Source organism: Rhagoletis pomonella, unplaced genomic scaffold (genome assembly GCF_013731165.1).
Source record: "Rhagoletis pomonella isolate Grant_MI unplaced genomic scaffold, Rhpom_1.0 Rhpom_scaffold_00002, whole genome shotgun sequence".
In the NCBI taxonomy this organism is placed as follows: domain Eukaryota; kingdom Metazoa; phylum Arthropoda; class Insecta; order Diptera; family Tephritidae; genus Rhagoletis; species Rhagoletis pomonella.
This window is the reverse complement of record NW_023458556.1, coordinates 61,718,868-61,731,861: the sequence shown is the minus strand read 5'-3', so window position 1 is coordinate 61,731,861 and position 12,994 is coordinate 61,718,868. Positions and strand designations below refer to the sequence as shown.

Genomic DNA, 12,994 nt, shown 5'->3' with positions numbered 1-12,994 from the left:
ATCCTTTACACTCCCCCTTTTGTCCAACATAAGGCGTCATATTCAGCAATCGAATAGATTCGGCCATTCATTCGACCATGTCTATACAATTTTACCTTTTTTGTTGTTGTCGTTGTAGCGGCTACAATTTTTTTGTCTTGCGTGCCGCAAGTACTTAAAGTTTACCCTGTTGGTAAATGCAAATAAGGCTAAAAATGTTTAAACTAATCAATAAAATTAAAGTAAAATATGTACAAAATTAACAATAAAATATTTTTTTCACAAAATCTAGGACCGTTTTATTTAAAAAAAAAAAACGTAGGCGACAGTTATTCGTCGCCACCCTGTATATTAAAGTAACGCTATGTAGTATGTACATATCTGTGGTCATAAGCAATAACCGCCTAAGTCGAAACACCTGAATTCGAGAAAAAACGTTTTAAACATTTGGATTATAATGTTAGCCTTATAAGAAAACGAAAATATTTTCGCCTATAACTTTTTATGTAGCCTAGCTGGCGAGATGAGGATTTCACATACGCATGGAATAGTGGTTGAAGAATACGATAGCATATATAACTTTCTTTCTTAAGTCCACTTAGGCGGTTATTGCTTGTGACCACAGATATGTACTATATATTCATAAAATTACTCCTTAACCCAAAAAATCCCAATTTTAAAAAGCTTGTTCTTATCTTTAAATCCACATTTAGATGAAGAAATGGGTGGCCGCTATGGCATGCGCCCATTTGTGCACACCGCAGAATTCAAATCGTTAAATGTGGGATTTTCACTGGATGAAGGCTTGGCGTCGCCTACCGAAGAACTGCCGGTCTTCTACGCCGAACGTAGTGTGTGGCGTAAGTTTTGAATACTTAATTGCAGGTGTTATCAAGTTAAAGTATGTATGTACATATGTATGTAGATCATACTCAAACGCGAACAAATATTAAGATTTGCGTAAAATAAAGAAAAAAACGTGGTTTAGGTATATATTTTCAGATTTCTGGCACAGCTGGTCATGGTTCACTCCTATTGAAAAACACAGCTGGTGAGAAGGTCCGCTATATTGTTAACAAAATGATGGCGATGCGTGAGCAAGAATTGCGAAAGTTGGAAAATAATCCCGACTTAAGAATCGGCGATGTGACCACAATCAATTTAACACGCCTAGGTGGTGGCGTACAAAGTAATGTTGTACCGCCATTGCTGATGGTTTGCTTCGACGTGCGTCTAGCGATTGATGTGGATCAAAATGAGTTCGAAAATAAGGTAAAACGCGGGAAATCGTGTATTGGAAATTATCTTCATATTTATTACATCTTCAACCTTATGCCAGAAGCATGAATGTGCCAATTTTGAGTTAATGGATTGACTTGATTAACCTTTTGATGTTTTTTGTTATACCAAATATGTATATTATATTTCGATGATTCTTTTTCTATCGGAAAGGTTTCACAGGTGGTCCCATACTAATTTGGTTTAGATCCGATCATTGGATCATGAAAAAATTAACGGTCCTCCTCATGATTCAATAATAGAAAGGTTTTGTAATAAAACAGTCTTCTCGCTCCCACACATAAAATCGGCTCCTTTACTTGTGCAGAATGTTGCTTACTCTATAGTTTCTAGTGATATTAGTAGTAAAACCAAAAATTCTTCATACTAAATATTCGTTGGCGTTACCTTCGTTTGCGTAATTTTCTAGAACAAGTGTAGAATAGCGACCGTTTAGCTATAAAACAACCAAAAATGCCGATTGATAGAACTTTTTACGCTGATTTCAACGATACCAAATTTATTTGGCGCAGGTAAAAAAAAGAAGATATAAGAGGTTTATTTGTATTTTTTAGTATCACTAAATTGTTGAAACCCAAAAGTAGATCATTATAAAATATGTAATATCGAATTAAAGATAATAACTTGTGCTTTCTAAATAATATAAAATTCTTTACCATTAATTATGCAGTTTTTTCAAAAAGGTTATTTCATGAAAAAATAATATTTGTTCGTTTTCTAGTAGTTTTGGTTTCAAAATACAAAAGGCTATAAATTATATACATCAGATGAAGAACAAATTAATTGCCTTTATGGTGACGTCATTAGCTTTTTAATCGGTTATAAAGTTCATAAGATATTAATATTTAAAATATCTAAAAACTGAACTCTAACCTTCTACAACCTCTTCATTTTTTACTTGCGCCAAATTGGCATGGTTGAAATGAGCATAAAAAGTTCTATTGATCTGCATTTTTCGTTTTTGCATAGCTGAACGGTCGGTATTCTAGATCTGTTCCCGGAAATGACGAATAACTTAAATCAAAAATGCATATTTTTATGTATTGTTTAGTATTTCCATTAAAACACCAAATATATTGCAAATTCACATAGAATTAATTATACACATTTTACTTCTAATTGTATACTTTGCGCACTTTTTTAGTACCTTTCTACTACCGTTTTCGCAAAATGCGATCACATTCTTCCCCTTTCTCCTACTTCCAAAATACAAATCTAGATAAAGGAGTGTCAAATTTTAGCTGTCACAAATTACACAACCTTCTATTATTGAATCATGGGTCCTCCTAAATTTTTATATGAGAATTGAAGTCGGTTGTGTTTTTGGCTTAAAAATTACTTGTACACATTCACGTTTCTGACATAATGGGGACGATATGTTTGAGTAGTTTCTTCTTAAACAAAAAATGTAATATGTTTCTCAACTTCAGCTTCATCAATGGTGCAATGACGTTGGTGGCGGTATCGAACTTGAATATGAACAAAAACGTCCCCGTGTCGCTCCAACTCCGACAGATAAAAGCAATCCATTTTGGATGGCATTTAAGAGTGCCACCGACGAATTGTAGGTTATAATCAAATAGACATTTCTTTCTCTAATTAAAGATGATTTTGCATATTTTAAGGGGTTTGAAAATATCGGAGCAAATTTTCGCTGGAGGTACCGACAGCCGTTATATAAGGGAAGTTGGCATACCAGCCTTGGGTTTCTCGCCCATGAATAATACTCCAGTTTTACTGCATGATCACGATGAATTCATAAAAGCTGATACTTATTTGCGTGGAATTGAGATTTATAGGAAAATTATACCGAAATTAGCAGAAGCATAATGTTATTATTGAGCATTCTTAGGAATATAAAAAAGTTTATTTAGAGAAACGAATTATGTTGCGATACGGAAATGGTTTGTTTCAGGATTGTAGTCTAAATACATGTGTATTTAAATATATATATTAATTTATAAATTACTCACATTATTTTGTCTTGTTTTTCATCAGGTTAAGGTTAACGATTTCAGCCGCATTCGTTCAAATGGTGATATTACAGTATAGTTCTTCAAAATGTAGCACATCATGAAGCCAAATTTCAATTCCAATTTTCATTTCTCAATTTATTAAATTACACATAAAAACTTAATTCAATGTTCAAAAATGTACTTTTTGAATATTCACTCAGTGAACTCGGAAACGGAACATGGACAAGTTTCCGGAAGTGCGTTTCAACACCTATCTAATTTATGCACTAGTTTAAAGTTGTAACTAAATAAGCAGGTTTTTACTGAATTAATTTTCGCTTAATTTTTTCATATGTATTTTTATTATTTCTTAAATTCTTGTGTTTTCTTGTATCAAATTCAATCCCTTTAAAACGCCAAATTGTCAATGCAATAATTTCTTCTTCTTGCTCGAAGCCATTCACGATTATAAAAGATAATAGGGCTGTTCAGGATCTTGTGCATATGCTCTTGCATTTGCATATTCGGTGGATTTGTAAATTCAAAACAAAAGAAAAAAAAACAACTGCGTATGTGAGGTTGCATAAATTATTTTGTAGAGAGTAAAAACAGGCATATTTCAAAATGGTTATGTGAGAATACACTTTCTTCATGCTTTCTTCATGCTTTAATTTTCTAGCTCATCATATTCCATATCTTTGAATATAGATACTGATAAAATCTTCTGCTAAAAAAAAATATATTTTTTCTAGTGATCAGGTAGCATGAATTTGATGAAATGTCATAATTTTATTAAAAGTCAAATGGTTAACAACAACAACGTATGTCATTAAATGAAACTACCCTCTTTTTTGTGTCATGGTTTGAACCAAGGTGTTTGAATAATTTCTTCATTTGGAAGGAACGCTGTTGCACTGTCAACGAAAAAAAAAAAGACAAAACTTAACGCTATTTTTTAGCAACTGTTCTTTATTATATTACAAATTTAAAGTTTTTTCTAGAGATTCCAATTAGAGGTGAAACTTTGTACTTTTTAAAATTTTGCACAAAGTTTGAATTTCGGATTTATATGCTTTTTTTAATATAAAGCTATACTTGTATTCAAATTAATAAATATTAAACCAACAAAAGAAAAATGGTCGAAGCTTGTCACACTGTCGCGACCCTATTAATATTTAGTAATTACTATATTAAATATACTATATTTTCTATTTCGTAATATGTAGATAAAAAAGATAAAACAATAATAAATTATCCAAAAACTGAGATCTAACACAATAAGCGATAAGTATTTCTACATGAAAAAAAAAATTTAAGTGAACATTGAACTTCTCCATAATCTAGTAAATTATTAAATCAGAACATTTGGTTGGCCACTATGTCACTTCCATAAATTTGAAGTAGTCGGCAACACTGCTCATTCACTCGCTGAAGTTGTACATATGTAAAGAAAGTGTCAGAATTGCGCGTTGTTATATACACTTTTTTGTCGTCTGCAAAGACGGGATAATTTTGCTACTTCAGTGTTAAATCAATTTATTTGAATATTCAAGTGTTTTTCAAAAGTAATTCAGTGCTAAAGAGTATTGAGTGCTGTATATTTTGGACGAATATACCACACAAGTTAACCTACAACAAGAACACATTTTTCCAATCGGAACGTGAATACAAAACGTACGGGCGTCAAGGCAGACGGCAGCCAAATTAAGAAACAAAGCTAAAATGGTGTGAAATTATTGCCGGAGACCGGGTTTTTAGTGTGCATCGGTCATTTTTTAGCAGTGATTTGGTTATTTTGCATTTTCATTTCCGGAATTGGTTTAGTTGAAATTCTGTTGATTTTAAGAAACCCCCTTCGATTTTTCGCAATTAATACGTTTCACATATATACGAGTACATAAACAAAAGCTAAGGTAAGTCTATAGGCAGACATACGAGTACTTCCTTATTTACCAAGCTGCTGCGGCTGCTGTAATTTTAGTATATACATATGTACTAATGTATGTACATTTGTAGTTTTAGGTAAATGCTTGATTATTACATGTATATATACTATTTAACGGTCCGCATTCATTTATTTTTCTTTGTTGCTATATTTTTTAATTATTGTCGTCGCATTCAATGCCATTGACCGCTCGCAGATGGTCTTTAGGAGGATGTGTGTCTGCCACTATGACCAATGCTAAAGTGTTTTATCAGATAAATTGTTATGTTGTGGAAAAACGGGAATAGGCTGACCCATTGACCCGGGGGCAGGTCCTAAGTATTGAAAGATTGATAAAAGTATTTATTACTTCGAAACTTAATAGAGTCGGTTAAGTTTTGTTTCATACATATGTATGTAAGCCTTGAAATCTAAATCCATTCGGATATGGTTTACAACAAAATGTAATCCTGGTACCATACTCCATTTTCACATTTGATCGAATATTCTGCAATACCTGGCTATTTAATAACATTATATTAATTTAAATGCGAGTCTCACACTAACAAAATATACTTTACGCAGTTATGTCATCAACCGCTAGCAAGAGGAAAGAAATCTACAAATACCTAGCGCCATGGCCGCTATACTCCATGAACTGGAGTGTTCGTCCTGACAAACGATTTCGTCTTGCTTTAGGCAGTTTCATTGAGGAATACAACAACAAAGTCCAAATCATAAGTCTCGATGAAGATACCAGCGAATTCAGTGCTAAGAGGTAATTTAAAACCCACATCAAAAAGGGTAATTTGAAGTTATTGTATATGTTTAATTTTTCTTTCAGCACTTTCGACCATCCATACCCGACTACTAAAATAATGTGGATACCAGATTCCAAAGGAATCTATCCCGACTTATTAGCAACCAGCGGTACGTACATACTCATGAAACTGCGTCCACATACTTAGAAATTATTACAATTCTAATAAAATAACAGGTGACTATTTACGTGTTTGGCGCGCCGGGGAACCAGATACACGGCTGGAGTGTATTCTAAATAACAATAAAAATAGTGACTTCTGTGCGCCATTAACATCGTTCGATTGGAATGAAGTGGATCCGAATCTCGTTGGCACCTCCTCGATTGACACAACGTGCACAATCTGGGGCCTGGAAACAGGACAACCACATGGACGTGTCTATGTATCCGGTCATGTTAAAACACAACTGATTGCGCATGATAAAGAGGTATATGACATAGCTTTCTCACGAGCAGGCGGTGGACGCGATATGTTCGCATCGGTCGGCGCAGATGGCTCAGTTCGTATGTTCGATCTGAGGCATTTAGAACATTCGACTATCATATATGAGGTGTGTTGAAAGCTGTTGATATGCAAAGAAGGTCTCGATAATTTCAAAACTTTTACTAAACTGCTTGAGTTTCCATTTTTTTGAGGCACATCTTTATTATTATTATTTTAAATTGTATACAGATTTGTTTATCAATTTTCTTTTTATTCAAAAAGGATCCCACGCATACGGCTTTGTTACGTTTAGCCTGGAATAAACAGGATCCGAATTATTTAGCCACAGTAGCGATGGATTCATGTGAAGTTATAATTTTAGATGTTCGTGTTCCTTGTACACCTGTTGCAAGACTGAGCAATCACAGAGCGTGCGTCAATGGTATTGCGTGGGCGCCGCACAGGTAAGTTACATACATACATATGTGTATTCATTAGTGAACTCAACTAAAAAGCCGCAATTGTTATTCCATTTTTTTTTTTTTTTTTTATTAAAATAGTTCCTGTCACATATGCACTGCCGGTGATGATCACCAAGCACTGATCTGGGATATACAACAAATGCCGCGCGCAATTGAGGATCCAATATTGGCATACACAGCCGCCGAAGGTGAAGTGAATCAAATACAATGGGGTGCGACACAACCCGATTGGATAGCGATTTGCTATAAGAAAGCATGTGAAATATTGCGTGTCTAGAAATGGCATAATACGACGCCAAAAATAAGCAGCATGCGCACATACATCGCCACAGCTTCAGCCACAAACATTATTATAATCTATGTAATATATCTGACGATAATTACAAGTAGCTACTTCAAAATTTTTTTGACAAAAAAATCTTAACTGCGACTATTTTATGGTCAGTTCTGTTCTATGACCGTTCGTATGTAGTTCGCTGTGAGTTTTGTTAAAGGTTGCGACTTTTGTTCATTTTATTCAAATATGTAGTTTGCTTGTATTTATTATTATTTTTTTTTTTTAGTTTTTTAATCATTTAGTAATTTTTAGGTTTAAATTAAGTAAAGTAAAATGCAAACAAACACTAATTGGAAAACGCTTTTATTTATCAGAAATTACAAGAAAAAATTAAGAAATTTATGGAATTCCCTCTAAACTCGAAAGTGTGGAAATCATGAAAGTATTTTTCATACAATTGAGTAAATTCATTAAATACAACAATACTTTAGGCTTTTGAAGGTTTTCAGTTAGTTTAAATGAATAACATTAATTAATTTATTTATTTATTCTTTGCATACTCATTTTGCCTGGTTTTGTTGTTCCTTTTCGGGTGTTCATCTCATTAATCGCGACAAGTGACGCTATTGATTGTCGTTTATTTTTGTTTTGATTATAAATCGCTGAACGAATGTAATTCTGAATCTGATAAATGTATGTATGTACCAAACACATCAGTGCTGTGTGGCAGGGTGTATAAAACTAAGCATTTTGTAATTAACATTGTATGTACATTTCTTACCACTACTTCAATTGGCATACATATAATGTTAGCATACCATACAAACATACATACATATGTACATAAATTATATAGGTACATACGAGTGTAGTGACTCTAAAGCGGTCATAAATTAAAAAGCAAAACCCAAAAACTTAACAAGTAAACAGTGGTAAGTAAGTGACTAACACCTAAAATTAGCCTAGCAATATAAACTATACATTTACTATATACATAACATGAGCCAGAGCCACATCAATAGAACTGATTACAAACTTACTAAACTAATTATTACTTACTCGTCAATGCAATATAAAAAAGTGTAATTTTCTTTATTAACAGCAATGCGAACCGATCGAAACGTATATGAACTACACCAACAGAAATTAAAAACCAAAAAAAAAACAAAAAAAAATAGATGCACAGACTAAAAAATTAAAACGAGTGTAAAGTATCTGAAATATCAAAGGTACCGTTTAAATAACAAAACAAAATTTAACAATATTTTGCGAGAGAGAAAACAAGATTGTTGCCAAAACCAAATGAGTAAATAATAAAAATAACAAACAAACAAAACAATTCAACAAAAAGCAAGCAAACAAATTCTATTTCATATAAAAGACATACATATGTAGATTACTAGTGTCCCCGAACAACAAGAACAACCACCTGCTAAACAACAATTGCAATATGTATGTTTATGTAAACATTTATGAAGTTTCATTGTATGGATATTATGTTTTCACATCTACATTATGTTATGTATATATTTTAAACAGTGAATACATTTTTTTTTATATAAACAAAACACTCGTCATTCATTTTTATCCGTACTCTACCACACAAGTCTAAGTACAAATTGATTTCCATAAATTCTACCAGTTAAAATTTTTGGATATTTACATATTTTAAAATCCAACAACGTCAGGCTCACATTAGAAAGTGCAAGGCGCAAAATTATCTCATATTGAAAAAAAACTCTAAATTAGGTTTCTTGAGCCTTCTACTCAAAAACTCGTCATTGAATGGTGCGCCTAAAAGATGAAGCAATAAACTAGTTTAACAGTGATGGAAAATTTAATTTTTAATTAAAGCCTAACGTGATAAAAACACCTAAAAGCAGACAAACGTAAATGGCAAACCTAATTTTGAAAGTGCAGATTTTCGCAGTTCATGAAGTCCTATTGATAGAAGTAGGCTCAACGAACCCTTCGGCAGTATTTTAATTTGGGATCGTGGCAAAACTTGAATGGCTATGTGTAATGGCGTTGAGCACAACTTTAAGCTCTATCCAAATTTGGAAGAATCTCTTGGAGCTGTTCAAGAGCAAGAAAAGCTTTAGATAAAGCGACTCATTTTCATACGACTACTTCAAACTGTGCTCTGCTGTCGTCTAAACAAATTGGGATTATAACATACGCAATCAAACGTATCATAATTTATTTGAAGTGATGGTAGATTTGAAGGTCACCATATTACGAATTACGAGAGGAATACTACGCTCACGTCTGTAATAAAAATGCATTTTGCGTGACAGGAAGCTCGTTCACGGCTGTCTCGAATCGAGTAATTTTTACAACCATATTCCCACGCCAATGATAAAACTCACCATATGATTAGTGTCTTAACTACTGCCCCTAAATTATGCCGCCAAAACTTGATGTAAAGCGCTCTAATGATGGCGGCCGCTGTCGTTGAGAGGTCAGAGGTAATACCACTGCGTAGGAGCGGGTTCGATACCTGACCCAGGTAACATCTAAAATAGAAAAAGGTTTTTCTAACAGCGGACGCCGCTCTGTAGGCAATGGCAAAGCTGGGAGTGTTTCTGCGTGAAAAAGCTGCTCATAAAATCTATTTGCCGTTCGAGGTCGGCTAATACTGTAGGTCGCTCTATTGGTTTTATAACATCAGGAGGTACACCACAAATTGTAGGGGAATGATTATAACCGCCATCAGGGCTATCACAGAATCTATCGTAGTCCGATTTTTAATTGAAATCTACGAAAATGCTATTATCTTTTATTAACAAAAATTATTTGATTTATGTGCTTGTAAGAACATTACGTGTGTTAAAAAAGTAGTAAAATTTTAGTGCTAAATTCGCATAATAATTCTATTGTTGCAAGATTCTGAAGGGAAATATTTTTATTAGACCAAAAAATTTTTGTTTTAAACAACTTCATAGCAATTTTGCGAAATAGCATATTTTCTTCATATAAAAATGTATATGAAGGGTAAAATGTTTATTTGATGCAAAAATATTTATTTTTAACAATTTTACAGCAATAATACGAAACAATTTATTTTGCCGATATAAAATATATTGAAAACTTCAAAGCCCCGGCGCACAAGCTAAGATTTGACCCATCTAGCTGCTTTTAATTCTGTAATTCGAAAACTTTTGAAGATAGTTGAATGAAATTTTGCACAAGGTACGTTATATATATAATTGGTCATTTAGAATTACTATTACGCCACCCTATTATATATCTGCAATTTTTAAAAAGGCAAAGGCTGAAATATTTAACTAACTACAAAGGTTAAAATGCCCAAAATTGATATTTAGAATTTCCCTATAACAAGGAATTATAAACTGACAGAAATGGACTTAAAAATAAATACATATATATATATATATTTTTGAATTATGGGCGTGGAAAATATCGATAAAAAAAGTCAAGTCAACAAAATTCCGTTATAAGTTCAATATTTCTTGCTCTATTTACAAAAATGGGATACCATTGGAAAGGTAACGATTTAGGCTTTCTCTATTCAAGAGGGAAATGCAAATGAATTAATCGAAGTAAATGAAGCTCCTTGTAGGCCTAAAAAAAGAAAATTCATCAAAACCAAAACTTTCCAGCAGCTAAAATTGTCTTGTTTTAAGTTTAAGAGGAGTGACAAATAAATTGAGATACAAGCTTTATCGAATAGTTGCGGATAATAAGATTGCGGGTCTAATGAAATTAATAAATTTAAGTTAACTCGTTTTACTTTTAAATGAAATACTCAGTCCTAGTTCACTAAAATCCCAAAAATTTATATTCATTAAAAAGAACATACTTAAAAAAAATAAGACCAAAATGGTATTTTAGCAATTGTTGCATAAATCACATAATATCGACAAATTAAACATTGAGATTCAGTTTCAAATATAAAAATTTAAATATTGCGCTTGGTAATTTTCCAAATCAAATCCCTTCCCGCCCTACTCTTTGATTTAAATTTTTTAGTTGATATTGTTTCGTCTTTATCAGGCATTTCTACAAAAATTTTTGACGTTGTTTTGAAATTGGACGACATAAAATAATTTAATTAATATTTTCTAGAAATGTGCGGCGGCACAATTAACTATTAGCTCATTTCAAAATAAAAAATTCGAGTCTCCCGATTTTCTATTTTCTATATTTCTTGAGTGGCAGCAAGAAAATATTAAAACGTTGATTTTCCTGTGTATTTTTGGACCACCGTAATGTACATATTTACTTGTATTATCTATGTATGTTTTGGGGTGCCTCACCCAACAAGTTGCGGGTTTTCCACCGGACTTATAAAACTTATTACTTTTTAAGAACTCCGCTTAAATATTTCGGAAAAATATTGATTTACGTGAGCTGGCTTGGACATGTTGTACGCATGGATGACGACGCTCCGGTGAAAAGCGCCACAACTTCGCACCCGTGGGTGCATAATGAAAGCAAGGGCGCCCGCGAACTCAATGTAAGAACCAAGTGCAGGAGGACCTGTCTGCGCTCGGGATAACCAACTGGCATAAATTCGCACAGCAGAAGCCTTTTGGTCTCGGCCCAAACTGACAAACGGTTGTATTGCCAACTAAGAAAGGCTGGACCTATTTGGAAATACCTCCACGGATATCATTATTTTGAGTTGATTAAATTTGCTTAAACTGGTATTTTTGGCAGAAGTCTCAATATATAATAGAGTTTATAATTCCAACGGAAAAAGTATTGATTTATTTGGTGAGTGGTACATTCTAAAGTGCATACGTGTTTTTATGTTTCTTGATTTTAAATTTTAAAGTAATGCTATATAAAAAAAAAAAATGGAAATAGCTGAATATGTATTACCCCACATCTACACCTTATATAGCAGTCATGCCTAACGTTGGCAGAAGTCCATAAGCAAGTGCCTTGCGCTGGACATGACTGTTCTATAGTTTCCATTAGTAAAACATTTTTGTCTTAAATTATGTTCAGGTTACATCATAAATTACTTATAATAGTAATAATAGATTGGCGCTTACACATATGTTAAGGTTTGGCCGAGCTTCTCCTCCGATTTGTGGCGTACGCCTTGATGTTGTGACACAAAGCGGAGGTACCTACAGTTTTACGCCGACTCCGAACGGCTATTGTATTTTTATGAGACGCTGTTTTTCATGGCAGAAATACACTCGGAGGTTTGCCATTGCCTGCCGAGGGACGACCGCTGTTAAGAAAAAAACATTTTTTCTATATTTTTGCGATGTTGCTTTGACCGGGGCTTGAACCCAGGCGTTGCGGAGTGGAAGCGCGCACTGCTTACCACTACACCACAGCGGCCGACTTAGTTTCGATGAAATCAAGTGCTTTCAGAGTAGCTTTCAGGATTTGTATATCTAATATATAAAAATCTCGTGTCACGGTGTTAGTGGTCGAACTCCTCCGAAACGGCTGGACCGATCTTTATGAAATTTTTTGTGTATATTTGGTAGGTATGAGAATCGGATGTAAAGTATATTTCATATCGCTAGGTTCAGGGGGCGTGGCACCTCCCATACAAACCGAATATTTCATACTGCATATCTCTGAAAGTGTTCACGGTAGAGTACTCTTACTTGGTATGGAGATATATCAAACCAATGGCATACTCATGGAGAAAAATTGTGGTTATTGGAAAAAGTGGCGTGGCACCTCCCATACAAACCGATTTTTTCATACTACATATCTCTGGAAGTGTTCATGGTAGAGTACTCTAACTTGGCATGGAGATATATCAAACCAATCGCATACTCATGGAGAAAAATGGTGGTTATTGGAAAAGGGGGCGTGGCACCTCCCATACAAACCGATTT

At 33.7% G+C, this 12,994-nt stretch overlaps 2 protein-coding genes across 2 annotated transcripts in view; both read left to right on the top strand.

The window, feature by feature from the left end:
* Positions 1–3,266, top strand: part of LOC118733922 (aminoacylase-1B) — a 15,363-nt gene extending 12,097 nt beyond the window's left edge. Inside the window, exons 3-6 of the mRNA XM_036463554.1 lie at positions 693–839; positions 968–1,251; positions 2,709–2,842; positions 2,904–3,266. Of these exons, the coding sequence (XP_036319447.1) occupies positions 693–839; positions 968–1,251; positions 2,709–2,842; positions 2,904–3,108 (770 nt within the window). The 3' untranslated portion in view covers positions 3,109–3,266. The remainder of the gene's footprint in view (positions 1–692; positions 840–967; positions 1,252–2,708; positions 2,843–2,903) is intronic.
* Positions 3,267–4,684: 1,418 nt separating this feature from the next.
* LOC118733921 (DDB1- and CUL4-associated factor 7) lies at positions 4,685–8,325 on the top strand. Its single transcript, XM_036463553.1, has 6 exons — positions 4,685–5,146; positions 5,743–5,935; positions 6,002–6,087; positions 6,155–6,528; positions 6,684–6,865; positions 6,962–8,325. The coding sequence occupies exons 2-6, from the start codon at positions 5,745–5,747 to the stop codon at positions 7,158–7,160; spliced, it is 1,032 nt and encodes a 343-aa protein (XP_036319446.1). The 5' UTR covers positions 4,685–5,146; positions 5,743–5,744; the 3' UTR covers positions 7,161–8,325.
* Positions 8,326–12,994: the final 4,669 nt, after the last annotated feature.